A 24,328-nucleotide genomic window follows, 5' to 3' on the forward strand; every position below is an offset into this window, starting at 1 on the left:
GATTGATGACTGGCTTCTATTAGGGAATATCTCCCTAGCGGTCCTGTAACCTGGGACACCAATGCCTTCATCCAGGTATGTATAGTACATTCCTTAGTTCACATGTCATGTCAGATACCTCCCACCTTCTCTCTGATGAATGAAATTCCTTGCTGCTTCTCCGAAATCTGAAAACTCAGGAAGTGAAGATAACCGACTGTAAGAGCTGACACTTTTTATACAAGTTCTGACAACTGTTGTCAATTTATAAAATACAAAAGAAATCTATAGAAATATAAATATTGGTTCTGATCTTTTGTCATATTCTATATGAACGCTGGAGACTTAATATGAATCTATGGGAACTTATACTGTATAGGCATTTCTGAGTAATAGTACTTACCCATATAGATTTCTGGATGTTGTACACTCAAACAGTGTGAAATGATACAGCCTATGGCGCTAGTGTCACCAGGATATCTCAGCAGTCTGTTACAGGCAGGTGTCTCATGAACATGGCAGCACGTTGTGAGTTAAGTGACTCCACAAAGTCATACAGGGCTCTTGATGGTCTACTTTGGGTCAAATCACCGCCTATTTGAATGTGGGGTGCCAGGGCCCCATTTCCATCAGGACTGTACACCGAGAACTGCACCACATAGGCTTCAACAGTCGACGCCCGACCCATGTCCCTTTACTGACACCACAACACAGAGCTTGAAGACTAGCATATGCAACCATCATCTTTGGACCATGGAACAGTGGCATGGTCTGATGAATTACGGTTCCATTTGTACAGATCTGATGGGCGTGTGAGAGTGTTGTGTATGCCCCATGAAGCCATGGATCCTGCATGCCAACAGCGACGTGTCCAAGTGGGAGATGGCTCCGTCATGGTCCGGGCCATGTTCAAATGGTCGCAATTGGGCCCCATTGTCCAAGTGGAGGGATCAAAGTGACCGCCTGTGTGCGTCTTCTGCCTTTCCTCGGCAAAACCGTTTTTTTTAACCCGACACAAAATCCTGCATGTCCGACTTTGTGTCTGGCTGAAAAAAACGGTTTCACCGCGGACAGGTGGAAGACTTACACAGATGGTCAATTTGCAAACCCATTCAAGTAAATGGGTTTGAAAACTGACCGCCGGGTTTCCGTCCCCTGTCCAGTTTCTTGTGGCAGAAGAAACCAGCCAGATTGGCTAAACCGGAGACCGGGTGCAGATGTGAACCTGGCCTAAATGATGATCTACCCATTAGGTACAACTGCAAGAAAGTTTCCCAAACTATTGTCTGTGTCTGCTATCAGAAAACTTTACATTCTCTTGCATAAATTCATTGATAGAGTTGTGAATCTTTGACCTCACACATGTGCATACCTGTCTACAGGATGGAGAACCTCAGGGTATGTTACAGCACCTTCTGATATTCCTATTAACTGTCGGATGTGGAGAATATTTAGCAGATCACAGGCAGTAATTTTGTTTTCATACAACATCTTCTTAATAGTGGTGTAAAATATATCACTATTATGTATATTTTTGTACTTAAAACCATTCTACGGGACTTAAATAGTCATAACCTAATCTTAGGATATGCGATCAATATCTCCTCAGTTTCAGTCCAGTTCCCAGTTATAGCCAGACTAATATAATTTATCATTAGTTTCTCCAGTTTATCGTTGCATAAATAAAGGTGGTTTGTGTTATACTTGAATATGACTACACTGCAATATTAGGCACATCTACACTTGCATATATGGTGCCAGCCTTTGCAAACAGTCAAGGTGACAGTTGTTAGCATTATAGATGAGCGAGTAGTGAAATATTCGAGATTCAATATTCATTTTGAGTAGAGTCTCAATATTCGACTACTCGATCGAATATCAAATCCCATTATAGTCTATGGGAAAAAATGCTCGTTTCAGGGGAAACCACTATTCAACTAAAGGAGAGTCACCAAGTCCACGAGTAGCAGGAGGAGAGTGTTTAGGAGGAGCTCTGTGCAGTTAAAGTGCACAGACCCCATTATAGTTTATGGGGTCCGTGCGTTTTAACTGCACAGCTTGCAGTTGCGCTGATAAAAAGTAAGATCCCTCGTAAACCGCAAGTTGCCAGCTCTCCCGACTAGCAAAGACGAGCCTGCGACAAATCAAAGCTGGTTCTGCAGCAGGCTCGTCCTTGCTAGTTGGGAGAGCTGGCAGCTTGTTGTCACGAGGGAGCTTACTTTTTCTCATAGGATTGCATTGAAAAGCGTTGATTGGCCAATGTACAGCATTTGGCCAATCAATGCTGCTTCTGCTGGAGGCTCGTCTGTGAGGAGATGGAGTCTAAGATCAGACCACAATGGAGACTGCTGCTGTGGTCCGATCTTAGACTCCGCTTCCTCACAGACGAGCCTACGGCAGAATCAGCGTTTATTTGCCAACGCTGGTTCTAAATCGAATTTTTACTGCGAATAGTGAGTGGTATTCGATCGAGTATGGATATTTCGAATACCATAATACCATAGATTGAATATCTACTCGATCAAATACTACTTGCTCATCTCTAGTTACCATTAGAGATGAGCGAGTAGTACTCGATCGAGTAGGTATTCGATTGAATACTACAGTATTCGAAATACTCATACTCGATCAAGTACCACTCACTATTCGAATGGAAACGTTCGATGCAGAACCAGCATTGATTGGCCGAATGCTATACAGTCGGCCAATCAACGCTGGTTCTTCTCCTACCTTTAGAAGTCTTCTCCGTGCAGCTTCCCCGCGGCATCTTCCGGCTCTGAATTCACTCTGCCAGGCATCGGGCCTGGGCAGAGCCGACTGCGCAAGCCCGCTTGTAGTGCAGGCATGCGCAGTCGGCTCTGCCCAGGCCCGATGCCTGGCAGAGTGAATTCAGAGCCGGAAGATGCCGCGGGATGCTACACGGAGAAGACTTCTCGGAGGATCCAGCCCGACCCTCACTCATGGACTTGGTAAGTATAATTTGATCGAATGTTGACTACCCCTGAAACGAGCATTTTCCCCCCATAGACTATAATGGGGTTCGATATTCGATTCAAGTAGTCGAATATTGAGGGGCTACTCGAAATGAATATCGAATCTCGAACATTTTACTGTTCGCTCATCTCTAGTTACCATCATTCTGCTTATCAGCAAAAATTGTAACAACTTCGATTTAATATGACAACCGCAAGAAAGGTAAGTATGACATAAATATACAAGATACTAATACAAATATCAGAAATCTTTATTATAATAATATACCACATATACAAAAATAGGACAATGTCAAGGAAACAGATGTACAAATACAAAGAATGGGTGTAGTGGGATGCCACAGCTGATAGTAGTCCCTTTGGCTACTGCTGATTTTCCTCACAATAACATCAGAAAATACAACATATACCCTCATATCATGTAATAAAATCCACCTAGGTGAGTGTTACCGTCAATTATGGTTATATAGAACCTAGATATAGACTTTTTTGAATCCCAATGCTATTTGTTCACCCCATAGAGGGGAACAGTATATATATAGTGTCAAGGTCTATACGTTCTATTGCAATATATCTTTCTTCCTATATACAAAAAGAGGCACACACATTGCCCTCAAAGATCAGTAACCCACATACATTGGGAAGACAACATGTTTGTAAGTATCACTAGGTATCATAAAGGGGAGCAGTATATATATAGTATCAAGGTCTATAAGTTCTTTTGCAATATATCTTGCTTCCTATATACAAAAAGAGGCACACACATTGCCCTCAAAGATCAGTAACCAACATACATTAGGAAGACAACATGTTTGTAAGTATCACTAGAACATATCTCACTTCCTATATATAGTGAACAGCACATGCATTGCCCTCAAGGGTCCAATAGTCAGCATAGATTAGGAAGTAGACATGTTATAAATACAACAAGGCAAACCAATATAACCACTCACCCATGGAGAGGATTGTAAGCAGATCACCAGGGACGGGCACCCACCACCCAAAACCCCGACGCGCGTTTCGGCGCAGAGAGCCTTCGTCAGGAGGAAACAGGCTCTCTGCGCCGAAACGCGCGTCGGGGTTTTGGGTGGTGGGTGCCCGTCCCTGGTGATCTGCTTACAATCCTCTCCATGGGTGAGTGGTTATATTGGTTTGCCTTGTTGTATTTATAACATGTCTACTTCCTAATCTATGCTGACTATTGGACCCTTGAGGGCAATGCATGTGCTGTTCACTATATATAGGAAGTGAGATATGTTCTAGTGATACTTACAAACATGTTGTCTTCCTAATGTATGTTGGTTACTGATCTTTGAGGGCAATGTGTGTGCCTCTTTTTGTATATAGGAAGCAAGATATATTGCAATAGAACTTATAGACCTTGATACTATATATATACTGCTCCCCTTTATGATACCTAGTGATACTTACAAACATGTTGTCTTCCCAATGTATGTGGGTTACTGATCTTTGAGGGCAATGTGTGTGCCTCTTTTTGTATATAGGAAGAAAGATATATTGCAATAGAACGTATAGACCTTGACACTATATATATACTGTTCCCCTCTATGGGGTGAACAAATAGCATTGGGATTCAAAAAAGTCTATATCTAGGTTCTATATAACCATAATTGACGGTAACACTCACCTAGGTGGATTTTATTACATGATATGAGGGTATATGTTGTATTTTCTGATGTTATTGTGAGGAAAATCAGCAGTAGCCAAAGGGACTACTATCAGCTGTGGCATCCCACTACACCCATTCTTTGTATTTGTACATCTGTTTCCTTGACATTGTCCTATTTTTGTATATGTGGTATATTATTATAATAAAGATTTCTGATATTTTTATTAGTATCTTGTATATTTATGTCATACTTACCTTTCTTGCGGTTGTTATTTGTATCTTGGCGGTAAGGACATGTCTCTATAGGGCGTAGAGTATATAATGGAACTTATATATCAACTACTGTTATATTTACAGTGTGTTCCGATTTTGCTGTGTGTTTCACAATTCGATTTAATATGGAAGAGAAGTCCTGAGAACTAAGTGTATTGGAAGGACACAATTAATTCCGAAATCTAAATATGGAGATGTATATAGGATAACACTCTGCCTGTCTCTCTTTATTACTAAACTTGTCTTAGTACGATGTGTTTTTCTGTCTACAGTCATCTATAACTTTCTGATAAAAATGTGGAACTTACATTTACACTGCTCTTCAGTCATTACTCTATTGTATTTTTTTAAAGAGAACCTTTCATGTCCTTGGGCACATACGGTTTTATACACCACTAGAAAGCCGACAGTGCGCTGAATTCAGCGCACTGTCGGCTTTCCCATTATGTGCCCCTGGGCTGGAGATATCCTTGCCATCATAACGGCAACAATCTCTGCCTACTGTCAGAAGAGCATTCCTGACAGTCTAGAAGTCTGTGAGGAACACTCCCCCCCCCCGACAGTACTCATCCATAGCCCTGTATTGTCAGAGGGGGCGTTCCTTACCACCCATTGATGACACTGAGCTGTTAAGAAACCCCTCTGACTGTACTTATCCAAAGACTAGTCCTGTGGGGGTTTTCCTCACTGCTCAGCGTCATTGCTAGGCAGTAAATTTCCCCAAGGTGGGACTATTAAAGGATTATCTTATCTTATCTTAAGGACACCCACTCTGACAGTACAGAGCTATAGACAGTGCTGTCAGGAGGGGCGTTCCTCACATCCCAGCTAGACTGTCACGAATGCCCTTCTGGCAGTGAAGCGATATCGGTAACGGTATCGATATCGCTTGCCCTGGGGCACATAGAAGGAAAGCCGTCAGTGCGCTGAATTCAGCGTACTGTCGGCTTTCTAGCGATATATGAAACCGCATCTGCCCGAGGACATTAAAAGTCCTCTTAAAGTTGCTTCAAATGTAGATGTCACATTTATAGAAATTTATATAAACAGAACAAAAAACTAAACTCTTCAGATTAGTTTTTACAGAACATGGTACCGAACCTAACAAAAATAAAACTTGAGAGGTTTTCCCAATACTAGTAGCTATACCCAAAGCTGAATAACTTAAAAGACTTGTAAAAGCTTAGACTTAATTTAATGCAGACAGCCTTTTATTCTATTCATATATCCCACATCCAAGGGACCATGTGCATAAAACTGACAACATAGCACATGAAGCTACACAGACCAATGTAAAGAAGTTGGGGAAGAATGATCAAGGTTTGCTCAATTGTTGGCAAATGGGAAAAGCATTTAAATGGACTAATTATTACTTATGCTTGTTCCCAATAATTGGCCCAATAGTGGAGTTATGTAAGTGGGACTTTAGTCTTCGATAAGCTACCTAAAAATAATCAGTTTTTTTCAGAATATATTTATTTATATTTACCTTTTTACCTATGGCAGAAAAAAACTGAAAAGACTCTTTTAGAGGACATTGACATCACTTGTGATATCTATAAGCAAATCTGAATATGCATAAAATATGATATCTTTGTATGGCTGCATTGGTTTATGGCTAAAAAATTGATGCTTCTGTTCCTATTAAATGCATCTACACAGCACTATTATTGGTTATTATTGGCATTTTAGACTCTGTTTAAACTGGAGCATACACAAAAGGTTCTTAAAGCGGAGAACTAGTGGATAAATCTGCAACCCCTAAAGAGTAGGGTTATAGCTAGGGTTGAGCAATCGGGATTGGAAAAGATCGGATCCCGATCGGTGATTAAGTAAATTTCACAATCGTGATTGGATTCCGATCCCGCCTAAAAGAGATCGGGAACGGAATTCTGATCCCGATCGCTCAACTTACCTGCACAGAACCGCTGCTGCTCACCGTTGTTTTCGGTTCTCTCCTTTCTCATTCACACGCCTGCAGAGCCTGCACTCACGTCTCCTGCCCTGTACCTGCCCACACTCTCCTAAGCCACAACAGGGGGGTGTGCACGGCTCTCTGCAGGAGTGTGAATAAGAGAGAAGAGGACCGAAAACAACGGAGAGTGGCAGTGGTTCTGTGCAGGTAAGCAGACAGCAGGGGGGACTAAGTATCTGGCGGATTTTTTGAATCACTACACAGCGTGGAGTCCAAAAACTGAAGCGTTCAATTTTTGGACTCCACGCTGTGTAGTGAATAGGATCATTTTTAAAATCCGATTTTCGATCATTAAAAAATCCCATTGATTTGCATTAAGAACAGAATTGGGATCCAGATCGGTTTCGGATGGAAAGTGATCGGAAATCAGATTTAAAAAAAATGATCCTGAAATCTCAAGATCGGCTCAACCCTAGTTAAAGCATCTCATTGTGTCTCAACCACATGCTGACACCTATTGGCAGATGGATGGATGTGAGTTGAGACTATATATTTTATGTCTTCCATGATGTTATCCACATTGCATCTCAAAATAGGCTTAAAGGAGCTTAACATTTTACTGTATGTTAATATGGCTTGTTTAACTAAGCAATGGAGGTGCATTTTTGCTAAATACCTAATGTCTCCTGCCGCCCTATAGTTGAATCAATGGTAAAAGGCCACAAAACAGCTAGATCTAATAAAATAGTATATCAGGTTAGAAGATGCTAATTCACAAACCTTCTAATGGTATCTGAAAATATAATGCAAGATTGTTTGAGCATGCTGGGAGTTGTGGTTTTGGAACAGCCGAAAGACATCTTTTGGATGAAGATTGTAATGATGCTGCTGAATTTCTAGGATTATATTCAATAGTGACCTGGCTCTATATTAAACTGTATAAAAAAAATCACACATAATTTGAAGAACTTACCATTATCTTCCACTGAGAAACGGAAAACGTCACTTGTAGCATTCTCCCCATCCTTCAAGACATAGCAAACTTTTACATCATCAATGTCAGCTATTGAAATAGAAAAGGGACAGTCATATGGAATGTTGTGACAAATATGGCAGCATTTAACTTACATCGTAGTGAATTACTGTAGTGTGTATACTTTCTTCCTATGTTCTAAGAGTAATATTCAATATGGCAAAATGTCTGACTATGAAAAATCTCGTATCTAATATCTGATAAGAATGCTTTGTACCAATAATTTGATCTTTGTATAATTTCTTGCTTAAATCAGAAAAAATAGTAACACTGAGGCTAAGGCCCTATGTTGCGGAAACGCAGCTTTTTTTGTTGCAGATTTTTCTGCGTGTTTTTGAGCTAAAGCCAAGAATGACTAAAAAAGGAATGGGAAATCTATAGGATGTTCTGATATTTCTAGATTCTGCTCAATTTTGGCAACGAGGGGCCTCAGCCTAAGGCTGGGGCCCCATGGGATGGAAACACCGCAATTTGCCCGTGGTGGAAATGCTGCGGGAAAAATCAAGATGTTTTACAGTACTCTGTGGAAAAAATCGCAGCGCGGACACACTGCGATTTCCAAAACTGTCACAGTTTTGAAAATCGCAGCATGTCAATTATAGCTACGGAAACGCCGGCTGCTTCCCCATAGATATAATTGTAACAGAAAGTCCGTGGAGGAAAACTCCTTGAACTTTCTATTGAAATCGCTGCGGGAAGAACCGTGATGCCTTCATGCTGCAGTTGTTCCCTCAGTGTTTTAGCGCTGCGTTAGCCTAAAAGCGGTTTTCTAGCCCCATATGGATTTTACATACTGATGACTTGTCCACAGGATAGCTTATCTGTATATGATCTGTTGGGGTTTGACACCCAGACCCTGTACACATCAGCTTTAGCCTCCAAGCTGTGGGAACTTGTGGATAGGTCATCAGTATGAAGAATTTTATTTGGGGTCAGAAAACCCCTTTTAAGGCTAAGGCCTCACATAGTGTCCTGCAGCAAAAAAGCACTGTGGGAAAACTTGTGGTGGCAATACATCTCACTTTTTTCCACGTAACTTTTCACAGAAAGTCCACAGAGGTTTCCTTTGCGAACTTTCTGCTTCCATTTTCCTGTAGGGAAAACATAGGTATAGTTCACAGGCTATGATTTACAAAACCGCAATGGTTTTGTAAATCACAGCATGTCTGCAGCGCTTATTTTCCCACACAGTGGGGATGGAATTCACTAGAAACTCATCCACTAAACAGTAACTGTAAAAACGCTGTGTTTTTTTCCGCAGTGCTTCCATCAAGGACAAATCATGACATTTAGGCCAAATGGGGCCCTGGCCTAAAGCAAAATCTGCAAATACTTTTATAGGGCTTACCTTGTGTAAAAGTTCTTGTTGAGCCGTTGCCATGCGCCATGTTGATAATAATGCCATGCTTTGGACCATCAGTGATTCTGTATTTCAGCAATTTATTAGGGCTGTCTCGGTCTTCTGCTCTCAGTGATTTACTAGTGATAAGAAATCCAAGATGTCCAGAAGAAAGACTCCTTAATGTTGCAGCTCCTTTATTGACAGCAATTTGAGGAATTCCATTATCCAGTGAATTTATTCTAATTTTCAGCATTTGTGGTTTTCGTGTCTCGAATGTGGTGTCAGGGAATATAAAAAATTCAGTGTGCGTTCCATCAGTTACAGTGAAGGAGAAACTATCTTCAATAGATTCACTCCCATCATGCCTATAACTGATCAGATTTTCATTCAGGTCTTGCTTGGTGAAGGTAGTTATTGGACGACTGTTGTTATACAGGATGTTTCCATGCACTGGTACTTGAGTGATGGTAAATTGTAAGAAATGGTCAGGTGTATCCATATCATCTGCAGTTAATTCAAAGGGAGTGATTAGTTTATTTTCTCCCTCATTTACCACCAGATCATGGATTGAAAGAACTGGTTTCTTATTGTCCACATCAGTTATTGAGATCCTGAATGTACGAAACACGGGATTGTAGCCATCTGTAACCTCAAACTCAAAACTGTCCATCTTCATCTCATCTTCTGAGGTATGAATATAATAAATTTTGTTACCTGCTAGTTGAAGTTGGGTAAAGGTTGTGATAGGAATCCCAGGCTGATCTGTACACTCTAAATGTCCACGACTTGGTGCTCTAGTGATGCTGAACCTTAAATTCTCATCTGGACTGTTAATGTCACTTGTGCTTAGAAGGTCAGTAGTCAATGTTACTTTTCCTCCTTCTTTTAGTGTGACTCCTTTGTTTATTACATCTGGGAATGCAATGTCAATGCTACCAATGCTAATGTAAAAGTACCTGTCAATGAAAGGGTTAATGCCATCAGTGATATCAAATTTTATAAGGTCACGTATACCTTCTTGGCCCATGTGAGTATATTGAATAAGTTGTTTGTCAATTTCATCCTGTGTAAAGTTCATTCCCACTGTGATGTTCCCTAGGACTCTTCCATCAAGCCCAAGGCGTTGCAGTAGTCCTTGATTTGGGCCAAACTGAATTACATAAGTTAGAGACTTATCGTCTGAATCTAAATCTGTGGCTTTGAGCAACTTGTTTGTTAATAACTTTGTTTCTCCTATTTCAATTTCTAGTCCATCATTGATAGCCATCCTTGGTGTTTCATCATCCACAGGAATAACCATTACAAGGATTTTCTTCTCTACACTGTGCTCACCATCAGTGAGAAGAATGGTAAAACTGTCCTCCTTTGTCTCCGAGTCATCATGCTCATAAACAATGCTAGAGCTCTCTTTTATGTCTTCCAGAGTAAAGTTGGAGATGAGAGAATTACTTTGCTGCAGAACTACTCTACCATGTTGTGGGGGGTTGGTAATAATGAAAAGAAGTTCATCTGCAGGTTGATCGGCATCGGCAGCATTGAGGATAGGGGTATCAATCACAAGGCTCATACCTTCCATAACAACGAACTCCCGAGTAAAAATTTCAGGTTTCTCATCATTGGTTGGGATTATCACAATAGAAAAAAAGAGGGACTGAGTTGAACTGACACCATCCGTGCAGCGGAAAGTGAACCTATCTTCTATGGGCTCTACTTCCTTGTGAATACTTTGAACATAATATGTGTGACCAAGACGAATATCTCTTATGGTGAAAGCACTAATGGGAATCCCAGATCTGGACTTTTCGGAGCCAGGGGCAGGAGAGATATTTTCTATATATCCAGATGTAGGCTGGACAATAATTGTGCACAATATTTCATCTTTTGGTGTATCAACATCTTCTGCATCAAGGTTTTCAGGCATTATCACATTTTTGCCTCCTTCTAATACAGAGAACTGATCTCCCAATTTTACTATAGGGGTTTCACTGTCCACTGGTAAAATGGTGACATGAACCTTCACACCTTGCACTTTGTTTCCTCCTATTACCCATTCATTTGAAAGATCTGAAATGGTTAAGTTAAAGAAATCCTGCTGCTTGTGGAGACCTATATCTCCAGAAGTATGGGCATACATGACATCTCCATTAAGAAGATCTTGCTGAGTGAATCTCTCAACAGGAACATTATTTACCAATATCTCACCTCTTCTAGGAGGGTCCTCCACAATAAAAGTAAGCATTAGGTCATCAGTGTCAGGGTCAGTGCCTTGGATAACACTGGTAGTGATCTCTGTTTTCCCTCCCTCAAGAACTTCTAAGGAAGACCCCAAAAGGCCACCAGGAAGCATTAACGTTGGGGCCTCATCATCCACTGGCTTAACATGTATCCTTATTGTAACGGGAACTTCATGAACACCATCACTAACCAGCAAGGAAAATGAATCGCTGTTAGATTCATCCCCATTATGGACATAAGACAGCTGCCTTAATTCTATGTTAAGAAGTCCAAATGATCCTCCCAATGACATTGACTCACCTTGATATTGCAACTGACCATGTAATGGGGCTTGGGAAAGACTGAATATAATATTCTTTGGGTCAGTGTCCTGATCTGTTGCATCAAGCTCATTTTTTGTAAATATGAAAGAACCCCCCTCTTGGACTGTAAGACCTGTATTGATGATTTCAGGGGGTTTGTTATCCACAGGTTGCAAAAATATGGTAAAGGTGCCTTCCACAGAATTACCAGAAGCATCTTCTACAGTGAAGTTGAACTGCAATACTTTGGCAATAATTCCCAGTTCCTTTTCTGGAGGTCGGTAGGAAATCTTGTGATGGTTAATTTGGGCTTGAGTAAAAGAGGTCACCTTAACATCTGGATGGTCAGTTAACACTATATGACCAGTCAGTACTGGGTGGTTGGGGTCAGTGTCCCTTGGATGGCTGTGAATGGTGTACTTAAGATTTCTATCATCTGTGTCCATATCTGTATAACGAAGGTGTTTTTGTTTGAAAGGTGTCACCTCATATTCCTTAACAGTCATATGTAAAGTTGTCCCTTGGAATAATTCAGGAGGAATGTCATCTACAGGTTCTATCCGCACAGTGAAAACCTGCATTCCAGAATGGTTAGGTGGATCATTATCATCCAGCACCATGAACAGCACCCGATCTAACACTGTCTCCGCACTGTGTGGCCCCACGTGTCTATAGTAGAGTTTTCCATCTACAATGTCTTTTTGGTACCATTCACTTACAACCTTTTCATACATTTCTTCCTCAGGAATGTATTTCCATTCCTCACCTTCAGCAGGAGTTTCTGTTTGCCTGAGCACTATTTCTCCCAAATGACTAAAAGGTTCTTGCAACACAAAGAGAATGGTGGAGTCTTCTGAATCAATATCTGTAGCACTGAGCATGAAGGGTGAGATAAGAGTCAGGCTTTTCTCAGCCAGGCTGAGTCCAGTATTGGCATTAAGAACTGGGGGTTCATCATCTGTAGGGGACACTGTAATGGGGTAAAGTAACTCGACTCTGTGTTTTCCATCATCCAACCTGAGAATCAGATTATCACTGTAGGTGTCACTACCATCGTGCTGGTAAATTACAAGCCCAGAATGTAACTCTTGTGGAGTAAAAGTGAACCCATTCCCACCACTGTTAGCAGTATTAGTCCCTTGTGCCAGTACTAGATGCCCATGTTTGAGTCCACCTACCACACTGACTTTCACCTCCTCTAGATTATCTTCATCACTGAGCACCAGATTATTCATTCCAGACCCAGGACCAGAGAGAGGTCTTGACTGGCCCTCTAAAAGCCACAGTCCAGCATTGCGGGTAGCAAGGGGAGCAAATGTGTTCATAGGTTTTACTACAATCATGAAAGCAAAAGTTTCAGAGGAGGCGCCTTCTGTGTCTATTACCTGCATCTCCAGCTGCAAAATCCTCTCCACCCAGGACTCACTAGATGGGGGCTGGTAGGCAATTCTAAGCTCTGATAAGTCTCTTTGATAAAAGGAAGTTATGGGCAAGTTTTGATCATCTGTGCTTACCAGGTAGCCGGATGTTTCGGAATCTAGTGGGTTTGTCATGTTGAAGATAAGATCCCCAGGATCAGACTCTATATCTTCTGCTGCCAGCATCTCAGGAGTCAGGGCAGTCAACACAAACTGATCAACTTCCATCATGAGCATGGACACAAAACTGGGATGAGGAGGAGTGTTCTCAGCACCTTCCTTGATTCTGACAGTCAGCTGGAAGTGTTCTTGTCTGGTTTCCCCATTGGCACTAGTTAGATCCACTCTCATGGGCAGATAGTCTCTGTTTGGCGAGTTATGAGGGGCTGTGTGTAGGTAAAGTAATCCAGAACTAGTAAAAGTATGACAGTCAATGCCCTGCTGGTGGCTGGTGCTTACATTGATTAAGTGACCATACCTTGGTAGTCCACCTGTGCCAAGAAGAGGAGTGATTCTGCAGGACTCCTTAGCAGGATCAAAGGAGAACCCAAGAACTTTCTTATCGATGGGAACACTGAGTCCATGTATCTTCTCCACCACCACGGGTAAATTGCGGGTGACAATTTCCAGTTGCTGGAATATGACCTCCACCTCCAGGACAAGGGGCACGATCAGGGTCTCTGTAGCAGAGTCGTATCTAAGCTGCAGCCTGACTCTGTCACGTTGGGGGCTGCGGGAGCCCAGATGGGTGTATCGCACTTCTCCTTGTCCAAAGTCACACGGGAACTTCTTAGGCGTCAAGGATCCGGGTCTCTGTGACAGGGGATCGTTGTCCAGCACCTTCACAACACACTTGTCTCCAGGCTGCACTTGTATGACCAAGTCCTCCACCGGATCCACAAACACTGATCTGCCAAAGGGGACCCGGACTCCTCGGTTACTGACCACGATGTCTTCAGGATGCAGCGATCGGGATTCAGGCTGAGCTTGTCCAAGGGCAAGGAAAGTCACAATGAAGAAGTAGACGAGATGTGGGGGTCTCCTCTGGGGGTCATGCTGCTGCAGTCTCCAAGCCATGTTCCTGCCCTGTGCAGGGCAAGAAGATCCACTCCAGCTATGAAGGCGAAGTCAGGAGCTCAGGAAAGTCTCCTGTGTCTGGTGAGGACAAGAAGTGGGAGCTGGAACACACTGATGTGCAGGTATTATTTTAGCAGGGAGGGGCTGCCATGTACCTTAGTACTTGCCCACCCATAATATGCATAGTGCAGCCCTTTCTTTCTGACCTGCTTCTCTAGGTTTATGCTTGTAATGCTGCCCCCTGTCCTGCTGCTGCTAGTAATGTGATAGCTATATGCCTGTGTCTATATAGGGTTAAGCCTGGAGAATAAGATCAGCAATTCCACTGAAAGAATCATCTACAACTACAGAGAGACCTGATACAATGTGTCTAATATATAATCAAATTAATAACATATTACACAATTATATCTAATATTTGCTTCACATAGAAATCACACAAGTGTATGTAATATATGTATTGCACACAAATCTATGGAATACAAATAAAAGGATTAACACACACATGTAGCTAATGTTATAATGATATGTGTATTTAATATCTGTATGGGATACATCTATATTTATTAAACAGAAATGTATCTAAATGTATCTAAATGAATGCAACAAATTATTTTGTCTAATATCTGTAGAATCTCTATAACACTCAAGTCCATCTAATGCCTATACGGTACACAAATGTATCTAACATATACATGGCAAATTATTTGTATGCCAAACATACACACACACACACACACACACACACACACACACACACACACACACACACACACACACATATATATATATATATATACCATAAATGTTTCTAATATCTGTATTATGTAAAACACATCCCCTCTCTATGAGACAAAAATATATCTAATGTTTGTATGTCACACAAATGTGTCTAATATCTATCATATTAATATATCTAATATGTGAAATATACAAATGTAGCTATTATAAGTATAATGCAAATGCATATAACATGTGTCACAAACAATTCTGATACTTATAGTACATATACAATATCAAAGAAATGCAATTTTATGACACAGATATGTATCACATATATACATATCTAGTAATATCTAGAAATATATCTAGAACTATTTAATATATTTATTGTATTTCATACTTGTTTTCCATGAAAATATATCTGATATCTGTGTGACACATAAGTTATGTATTATATATATATCACAGAAATATATTGACTATACTCTACACAGTACACAGCTATATGTAATGTCTATATGTGGGTTCATATAGGTTTTATTGTATATATATATATATATATATATATATATATATATATATACAAATATTTGTGTGATTTGTGAGATACATGTAACATCTCTGCCTGTTCGGGCCTCTGCGCCACCCTCTGCTCGCGTGCTGCGGCGCAGGAGGCGTGTGCAGTTTGATAATCTGCTTAAAGTTTTTAGTTGCATTGTGTGAACACGGCTCTAGTGTTGTAATTGGATTTGCACCACACCAGTCTTCTGCCCTTGTTCCCTCTGTCCATTCAGTGATTGACAACTTTCCTTCCTATCAGGTTCAGGGCGGGTTCTTCCTCCCCTATTTAGTCTTGGCTCACAGTCACACTGGTGCCAGTTATTGCTTCTAGCTTTCTGGTTTTTCTTGCTGTTTTATTACTTGTACTCTAATCCTTGACCTCTGACTTCCCTACTGACAATTCTTTTGGACTCCGTTTTGGCACTGCATCGCTCTACTGTTACCGAACCCTGGCTAGCTGACCTCCCTTTGTTGTTGTTCGTCTTGTCTGCGTTTTGTGTTTCACGTATTCAGGGAGGGATTGTCTTCGTGGTTGTCGCCTATTACCTAGAATAGGGTCTGGCAATAGGAAGGGTCAGTTGGGGGCTTCAGTTTAGGGCTCACTGTCCCTTGTGGGTTCACCAGCAGCTTCTGGGGAATTATCGTCTGCCATTCCCTAACAATACATTTATGTGTGGTGTGAACATTTAGACATATCTATCTATCTATCTATCTATCTATAGATCTGCATGCAAAAATTCCATTGACTTCAATGGGTACCGCTTGCTTTTTTTCCCATTAGCTAGTAGCAGAAAAAAATAGTGACATGACCTAACGCCGCGGATTTCACGGCCTGAGTCAGCCGTGGCGGCCGTGACTCGAGACACGCTCCTGTTTAGGCCCATTCTTTTGGAGCGGGATGCAGTGACGGAATACTAAATACTGCCTTGGCATCCTGTCGTGGCTAGCCGCATGGAAAGTTCACAAGGGGAAAAGGATTCTGCCACCTTTTCCTCCATGTGAACATACCCTTAAGCTTTCTGGTACTCCAAAGAGACACAACACATGAACACAAATTCTTTACAGTGCACAGTTGTTAAACACAAACAAAACACTATGACTCCTACAGTGGTGGCTTTCCTTGTCTCCTTAGACAGCAGAATACTCCGCAGCTACTATTTGTTGTATACCAAATAGATCTGTCTCAAATTGGTCACATGTGGCAATGAAAAGTAGACACACTCTCTTCAGGGAGTATTCTTCATCCAAATATGGTCTTGTATTATATCTTGCATCAGTCTCTTTAGACTTGTAGGGCCCAACATGCTCTGATTCTGTGCATTCAGTCACAACCATCCAGAAAATTCTATACAGGCTCTTGGTGCTGCCTCTATAATTAATTTATTATCTCAAATATATAAATAGCACCTCACACGAAACAACCATTATTTCTAAACAAAACCCACAAAACACATTCCCCCAGAAAAAAAGGGTTTTCCCTTCCTCCCCCATCCAGATAATTAACACCCCATGTACTCCCATGAATTCCAGATTTCCTCCCACTTGTGATGAAATTGTTCCATTTTAAATTTTAATTTCTCATACTGTCTGTTAATACTAGAGATCTTAGACCCCATGCACACAACCGAGTGTATACCTGAGTTGGGGCCAAGTTTGCAATGGAATGCAGTCAGAGGACGCTTGGAGTGACATCCAAGTTTCATCCATGTGCATTACATTATTCACTTACCTAAATGGAGGTTTCTGATCTGTTCCATTATGAATGGAATAGACCAGCGGGTGTCCCCTTGGATGGCACACTTGGACATATGCATGGAGCCTGATAGCTTATGCAGACATCCTTTTTCTAAATGTTATCCTTCATTGGACCTGTCAATATATTGGTACAATGCAGTAGAGTTTGGGATAGAAAAGTAAAGTTTAGGCTCTAACACTTGAAAATCCACTACACCAAAATAATCTGGGGCTGGGACAAATCCAAATCAAATAAAGAAAATCTGCCTTTGTGCAAGAACATCTTTGACAATTCAAGTTGTCCCAGTGCCCCATTCCATGAAACATAAGGTATAAGCATAAAATATAAAAATCCTCTCACTTAAAATCCCATATAATCTTGACAGTGAGTCGTAAAGAGTTGTAAATTACTATCTACTAATGAGCCAGCTTTTATAATACTGAAACGGTAGTTGCCCAAATTCCAATCTTGGCTCTTCACTGGAATCTTTGCTTCATGTATTTCTCCAGTGAATTATCCCTCCAGCAAGTCTTGCTCTGAGTTGGATGCTCGAACAGACAGGTATGGAATGTAACCACTTTACAAGCATTGAATCTACTGCTTAACATGCCAAACTAACCACCCTCTACAGACATTGTAGGGAATTTATGAAGAATGGTGCATTGCCTCTTAATAATTCTTGCTATGGTCTCCTATTGACTCTGAAACATCAAGGTAGGTCTCATGTGCCAGAAACGAAAACTATATCAGTCAGGGACTGGTGTAGATTTTGGGTATAACTCATGAAACTAAATCTGTCCGGCTGATGTATCTTCACCCTGGACTGCCTTGATCCTCAAACTTCACCTTCAATTTTTTTTTTAAATCGGTGAGTAGGTCGAAAAATGGACAAAGTAGCACATTTTTGGTACTTTCTTTTGGTACGAAAGTGTGCTACCTTTGCACCAGAAAACTACTATGAATAATTTCCTCCATCAGTCTCCATTATGGAATACTATAACTGAAGTCCAGAGCTCTAGTTTTATGATGAAAACTTGGCTCTCTTTAGAAGACGACTCAGAAATGGATCTGGCACCAAAAGGGGTGGCCACAACCTGATCCTTCCAAATATTTTTTAAAAAACACAGTGCAATAAACATGAACAGTATTAACCTCAGTTCTTTCCGAGATTATAATACAGATTGTATATTGCAGTCCGTAACTTGGGGATACATAGTTCTGCATAGAAGCTGTGCCCACAATATCGGAAGGATAATTCTAATGAGGTTTGTTTCTGAATAGTTAACATGTCTTTATTTTTTACAATGGCACAATAAAAATGTTGGTTGCAAAGATCGACACAATCTTTAATTAGGATCGAATCATTAATAATATGTGAACTTGAACGGAATAGGACTGAATATGGATATGTCTTGGTAATTTCATCAGTTTAAGCAAAGTATTTTAGATGTATTAATAGAGATTTCTTCTACACACACACACACACACACACACACACACAAACACACACACACACATATATGTTCAGATATATACACAGGGAATAGAAAGTTCTTTGCTGGATATTATTGCAAGTAACAGGCTCAACAAATGATATACATTTAGTTAATAAGAAATGACTACCTTAAAGTCCCAAGAAGCTGACATATGAAAAAGCTCCTTTGATTGTCTTATAGATTAGAACAGGAGGCTCCTTATGAAAGCATAATAGCTCTCCAGATCAAACAGCATCTTCACACAGCTACATAGCCATTAAATATACTTTGGCCATTTAAAGCTTCTACCTGAAAGCTTTTATTGTATTCAGTCTGGTCTGTGTGTGCACAGAGAAGCCAGAAGAGGATGAGCTGCTGAAGTGCCGCAGTTATACGAAGAAATGGACATTTTTCAACCTTTGGACTTCATCAATAAATAGCAAATTTAACCCCCAAAAAGTTACCAGTAAAAAGAGTAACTTCTGCTCAGCTGTATAATTTAATATTTTTTTCGCCTAAATTCCATTATATCTTATGTAGAGTTTGTCACTCAGCTTTCCTAGAACACTGAATAACAAACATAGCAATAGCCCTTATGGGAGCTATAATTGCACTCTTTTCATGGTTTTGCTTTGGTTGTGTTCACTTGCTGTGTGGTCAATAGATTGTATTTTGCTAACACAATTTCTCATCTAATATAATTATTATTTATGATTTACAATACACCAACATATTCTGCGGAACCATACAATCTAGGAATTGAAAAGTACAGAACACATGCTAAAACTTGCAGTATGTTTTTTGCCCAAATCTTCTGAAATTCATAAAACACACGGATGAACAGGTCTTGTCCTTACTCTTACTATTTACAGTGAACAAGGGGAATGGTGCAGGTAACAATATAGTGGAAATGTATTACGAAATGTAGTCATTAAAGTGAAATGTGATATTATCAGAATTGGTTGTTACTGATAACAACAGTTGGTTTTCGTGATAGATTTTGCTTTGGCAGTAACTAAAATTAAATACCAAAATAATGTTACGAACACTTTGTCTGCAGTTGAAGAACAGAACACTAGAGGTCCCAGTTGAGCTCCCTTTCCAGTCTTAATAGATATTATCGGATTCATTGCATACAATTGAATAATACAACCCCTGGCAAAAAATTATGGAATCACCAGTTCCTGATGATGTTCCTTGAGTTGTTTTAATTTTGTAGAAAAAAAGCAGATCACAGCCATGTAAAAAAAACTAAAGGCATTTCATATGGCAACTTTCTGGCTTTAAGAAACAATAAAAGAAATCAAGAAAAATAATTGTGGTAGCCAGTAACAGATAGATTTTTAGAACAAGCACAGGGAATAAATTATGGAATTACTCAATTCTGAGGAAAAAAATTATGAAATCATGAAAAACAAACAAACAAAATAACACTCCAACACATCACTAGTACTTTGCTGCACCACCTCTGGCTTTTATAACTGATTGCAGTCTTTGAGGCAGTGTTAATCAGTAATCGAGAAAAAAAGGGCATATTTCTCCATTTATTGGGGTGTTTTCAAGTTAATTTTAACATAGAAGTCTATGGAGAGGGAAAGGGGAAAAAGCCTGCTGGAAGAGACTGACAGTGAGATTACTGTACTTCTGTATTATGGGATCCATAAAGCATTTTATAGTGACATAGTCACAGAACTTCTAGCAGTGGGCTTGACAGTTCATGTTTTCTACTACATATGGGCATGCTGCAGTACGATATCCATATCAAACCCCCTACATGTGCTCTTAATCTAAAAGGTTTTTTCCATTAATGACATTAATCCCTTATCTTATTGCCTGATTGCTGGTGTCTTGTCTGCATGTGGTCTGCAGTGCTCTATGAAAATGGAACCATGATGTGAATGCTCTGCAACTGTTCTGCTAATTTCTGAGGGACTTCTGAATGAGTGATCGCAATCTTTGTCCCCCCTGTCAGGGTCTGAGGTTGCTAGGTGGGGTGGCATAGACACACAAGTCCAATTTTTTAGTCCAAAACAGGTAGAGTTTTATTTTTACTCCACAAGAAACAGTGCAGAAATAACCAAAAAAAAACCAAAACAAAATAAATACCTGCCCGGCTAGGCTCTAACTATATACATAAATAGGTTACCTCACCTATACCAGCAGTTTCAATAGCAAAATGGAATGGTACAAGACACAGCTCCCACATGGGAGAATATGCAAATCTGTCTCCCAAGATGTAAACAGGGAGACAGTGCCTCTGTTTGCTGCCCTCTATAGCAAGCAACCCTGAACAACATGCCCGACTTCCCAGAAGCCTTTGCTGCATGATGCGAGGTTATAACCAAATCAGTTTCTCAGCTACAGACGGCACTGTTTCTGTCTCTTTGGACGTCATCAGCGCAGCACAGAGAGAACTGATTTGGTGTAAGTGAGAGGCTGTGAGACCAGATTGTGGGGATAACGTCACTCCTTAGGGAGAGACCACCTTCTCAGGTGTGTGGAGACTTATAGCCATAGTTGCTCCACTGCAAAGGAACATGGGAAGAATATGCAAATCTGTCTCCCAAGATGTAAACAGGGAGACAGTGCCTCTGTTTGCTGCCCTCTATAGCAAGCAACCCTGAACAACATGCCCGACTTCCCAGAAGCCTTTGCTGCATGATGCGAAGTTATAACCAAATCAGTTTCTCAGCTCCCACAGTGTGACCTTCCAGCTGGCCCTGCAGCCCAGCTCTGTCCCAAAGTCTTGCTGCTGGAGCTGACCTTTTAAACCTCACTAATGAGGACAATCCACAACAGCTGACATGCTGCAGAAACATCCACAATGTGTGGACTGGAGGGGGTGTGGAATGACATGTCCCACTGCCAATCCTACCTGCCATTCCTAAAAAATCCAGCCCAATGCTGAGCATGTAACAAAAAATGCTCAGCAGAAAAAAGCTGTCTGCTGAGAACAAGTCATTCCTGGAATTTCTATCATCTTGCCCACCTGAGTGAATGGAGTGGTGGTCTAGCGTGAACACCACTGCCCCATCCATACTGAGTATAGCTATAACTCATTCATAAAACAGAGAGACATGAGTGACAGTTTAGAAAATGCTAGAGAAAATTATACCATTCATGTTTTACCTTGTCCACCATTGACTCCAAAGACACTTGCCCTTTACATGTCAGACCAGGTAATTGTGCATATTTCTTTCCTAGACACTTTCCTCTGTATATAGATATGTTCTTTGGAATCTATTGTTTGGCATTTTGTTTCGTGTTACTTTATTACTGTCTTTGTCCTCTTTATATTTTGAATGACATTTTTATCTTTCGTCTACAAAGGTTAACACATTAAGCGCAATGAACATCAAAATAGATGTCAAAGGGTTACAACTTACTAATGAACATTTAACAAGAGGTTCAAGCACTGTGACACATGGGGGTCTCTTTCATGTACATAGGAATTAAGGAACTAGTTGTCATTGTCCGGGTAAATGTTGTTATGGAGTGAAGGAATCAATGTTTTTGTCTTAAATTTATGATGTTACAGTAATCTTTAGTTCTCCTATTACTTGCTATTTTTTCCCTTACCTGTTTGTACAATTGACCATTTTTTTTTTTAAAAAATAAGGATATAGCCCCATCCCCATAGAATTAGGGCCCCTTCACACGGCGTAAGCGCTCGGCTCATTCCGAGCCGTACACGCAAGCGCTTCTAAACACTTCCCATTCACTTCAATGGGAGCGTGCGTAAAGCCGGCTTTACGAGTGCTCCCATTGAAGTGAATGGGAAGTGTTTAGAAGCGCTCGTGTGTACGGCTCGGAATGAGCCGAGCGCTTACGCCGTGTGAAGGGGCCCTCAAGGTGATGAGAGCAGCTCTCATAGCATTTATTGGAAAAGCTGCACCAGTGAAATATTGTCAGCCGTGAAAGTAAAGGCTAATTATTCACTGATAATAGCAATGTAATATCCTGCTTATGGTAGTGTGTATGCTGATCATGTCTGTCATTCTTTGCTGCTGAGTAGACATAGGATGAGTTGTGTTTTTTACGAAATTTCCCAAAATTTCAGGTATCTGATACATATCTGAAATTTTGGTGTTTGCCCCCATGTATTAGCACCCAGTATTATTCTCTGGTATCTCTTCAGTATTTTAAGTGGAGGCCCAAGGAAGTTGCCAAAAATTATAGTCATACTCACCTTCCCTCACTTCTTCTAGACATCTGTTGTTTGTTCTTCTGACATCTTCCGATCTGGCCTACTGGTCAATGTCTCTAAGGGACGTTTAAAGCCTATGGTTGGGCCTGAGCAGTAATGTTAGCTACATCAATGTCATAATGCTGCTCAAACCCTCACATGACTGCATAGGCCCGGGGTCCCCTAGGACTGTTGACATCACCCAGGAGGCCAGAAGAGACTGAAAGATGTCAAATGATCACAAATGAACCGATGAATGCTAAATAGATTCTGAAGTACAATAATAATCATAATAATAATAATAATAATAATAGTAATAATAATAATAATAATAGCACTTCTGGTTTGGTCCAAAACAAAATTGTTGGCTGAACTTGATGGGGAATTGTCTGTCAGGAATCAGATATTCTTTTTTATCAAATCTTCGTAATTCCTCCTGAGGAACATTGCAAAAATCAAACACCTTATTCCAACAGAAGACCCTTCTACGCTGGATAACCTCACATTTGGATTACTGTAATGCCCTATACGTAGGTCTGCCAGATAAAGAAATACCTTGCTTTTAACAAGTCCAAAATGCTACAGTGAGGATAATAACCAAACAACCCCAAGATGCTCCCATAACCCCCATCTTCTGCTCACTGCACTGGCTGTGTAACATCCAGCCGCATGCTGCGGCGCAGGAGATGTGTTCGGTTGTGATTTTTTCCGTTTGGTTCTCCTTGCTCTGTCTGAACACTGCCCTATTCTTTCACCTTGGTAATTGATTTTCCACCACACCCATCTCCTTCACCTTCAGTTTGCTCTGATCCTCTAGAGGTTAATCTGGCCTTGCCCTGTGATTGACAGCTGCCTTCCTGTCAACTCCATGGGCGGGTTCTTCCTCCCTATTTAACCTTGGTTCCTATTCACACCAGCGCTTGCTATTGCCGTGCGCATACCTGCTCTTCTGTCGCTGTTTTTGATTACTCTATTATACTTGACCTTTGGCTTTCCTCACTGACTTCTCTTCTTGGACTCCGATTTGGTACTGTATTGCCCGACTGTTACTGACCCTTGGCTAAGTTGACTTCCCATTGTTGTTGTTCGTCTTGTCTGCGTTTTGTGTGTCACATACTCAGGGAGGGATTGTCTTCATGGTTGCCGCCTATTACGTAGGATAGGGCCTGGCAATAGGAAGGGAGAGCGGGGGGCATAAGCCTAGGGCTCACTGTCTCTTGTGTCCCCGTTCCAGGGTTCCCTAACAGGCTGCCTATAAAATGGAGAATAACTTTGATGACCTTTAAATACATAAACAACTTATGTCATGACTACTTATAGAACTTCTGCAGCCCCATAATCCTTTACGACCTCTCAGGTCAGCAGGTACAAATAAATTGTGCATCCCCAGGATCCACCTTAAACAAGCCAGAGCCTTCTACAACCAGTAGTGGAAACAAGTCAGGTCTTAG

At 40.8% G+C, this 24,328-nt stretch overlaps 1 protein-coding gene across 1 annotated transcript in view; it reads right to left on the reverse strand.

The window, feature by feature from the left end:
• Nucleotides 1-14,197, reverse strand: part of FREM3 (FRAS1 related extracellular matrix 3) — a 59,710-nt gene extending 45,513 nt beyond the window's left edge. Inside the window, exons 1-2 of the mRNA XM_075265544.1 lie at nucleotides 9,172-14,197; nucleotides 7,764-7,853 (exon numbers count right to left, since the gene is read on the reverse strand). Of these exons, the coding sequence (XP_075121645.1) occupies nucleotides 7,764-7,853; nucleotides 9,172-14,197 (5,116 nt within the window). The remainder of the gene's footprint in view (nucleotides 1-7,763; nucleotides 7,854-9,171) is intronic.
• Between the last annotated feature and the right edge of the window lie 10,131 nt (nucleotides 14,198-24,328).

The sequence above is a fragment of the Leptodactylus fuscus genome, chromosome 1 (genome assembly GCF_031893055.1).
Source record: "Leptodactylus fuscus isolate aLepFus1 chromosome 1, aLepFus1.hap2, whole genome shotgun sequence".
In the NCBI taxonomy this organism is placed as follows: Eukaryota; Metazoa; Chordata; class Amphibia; order Anura; family Leptodactylidae; genus Leptodactylus; species Leptodactylus fuscus.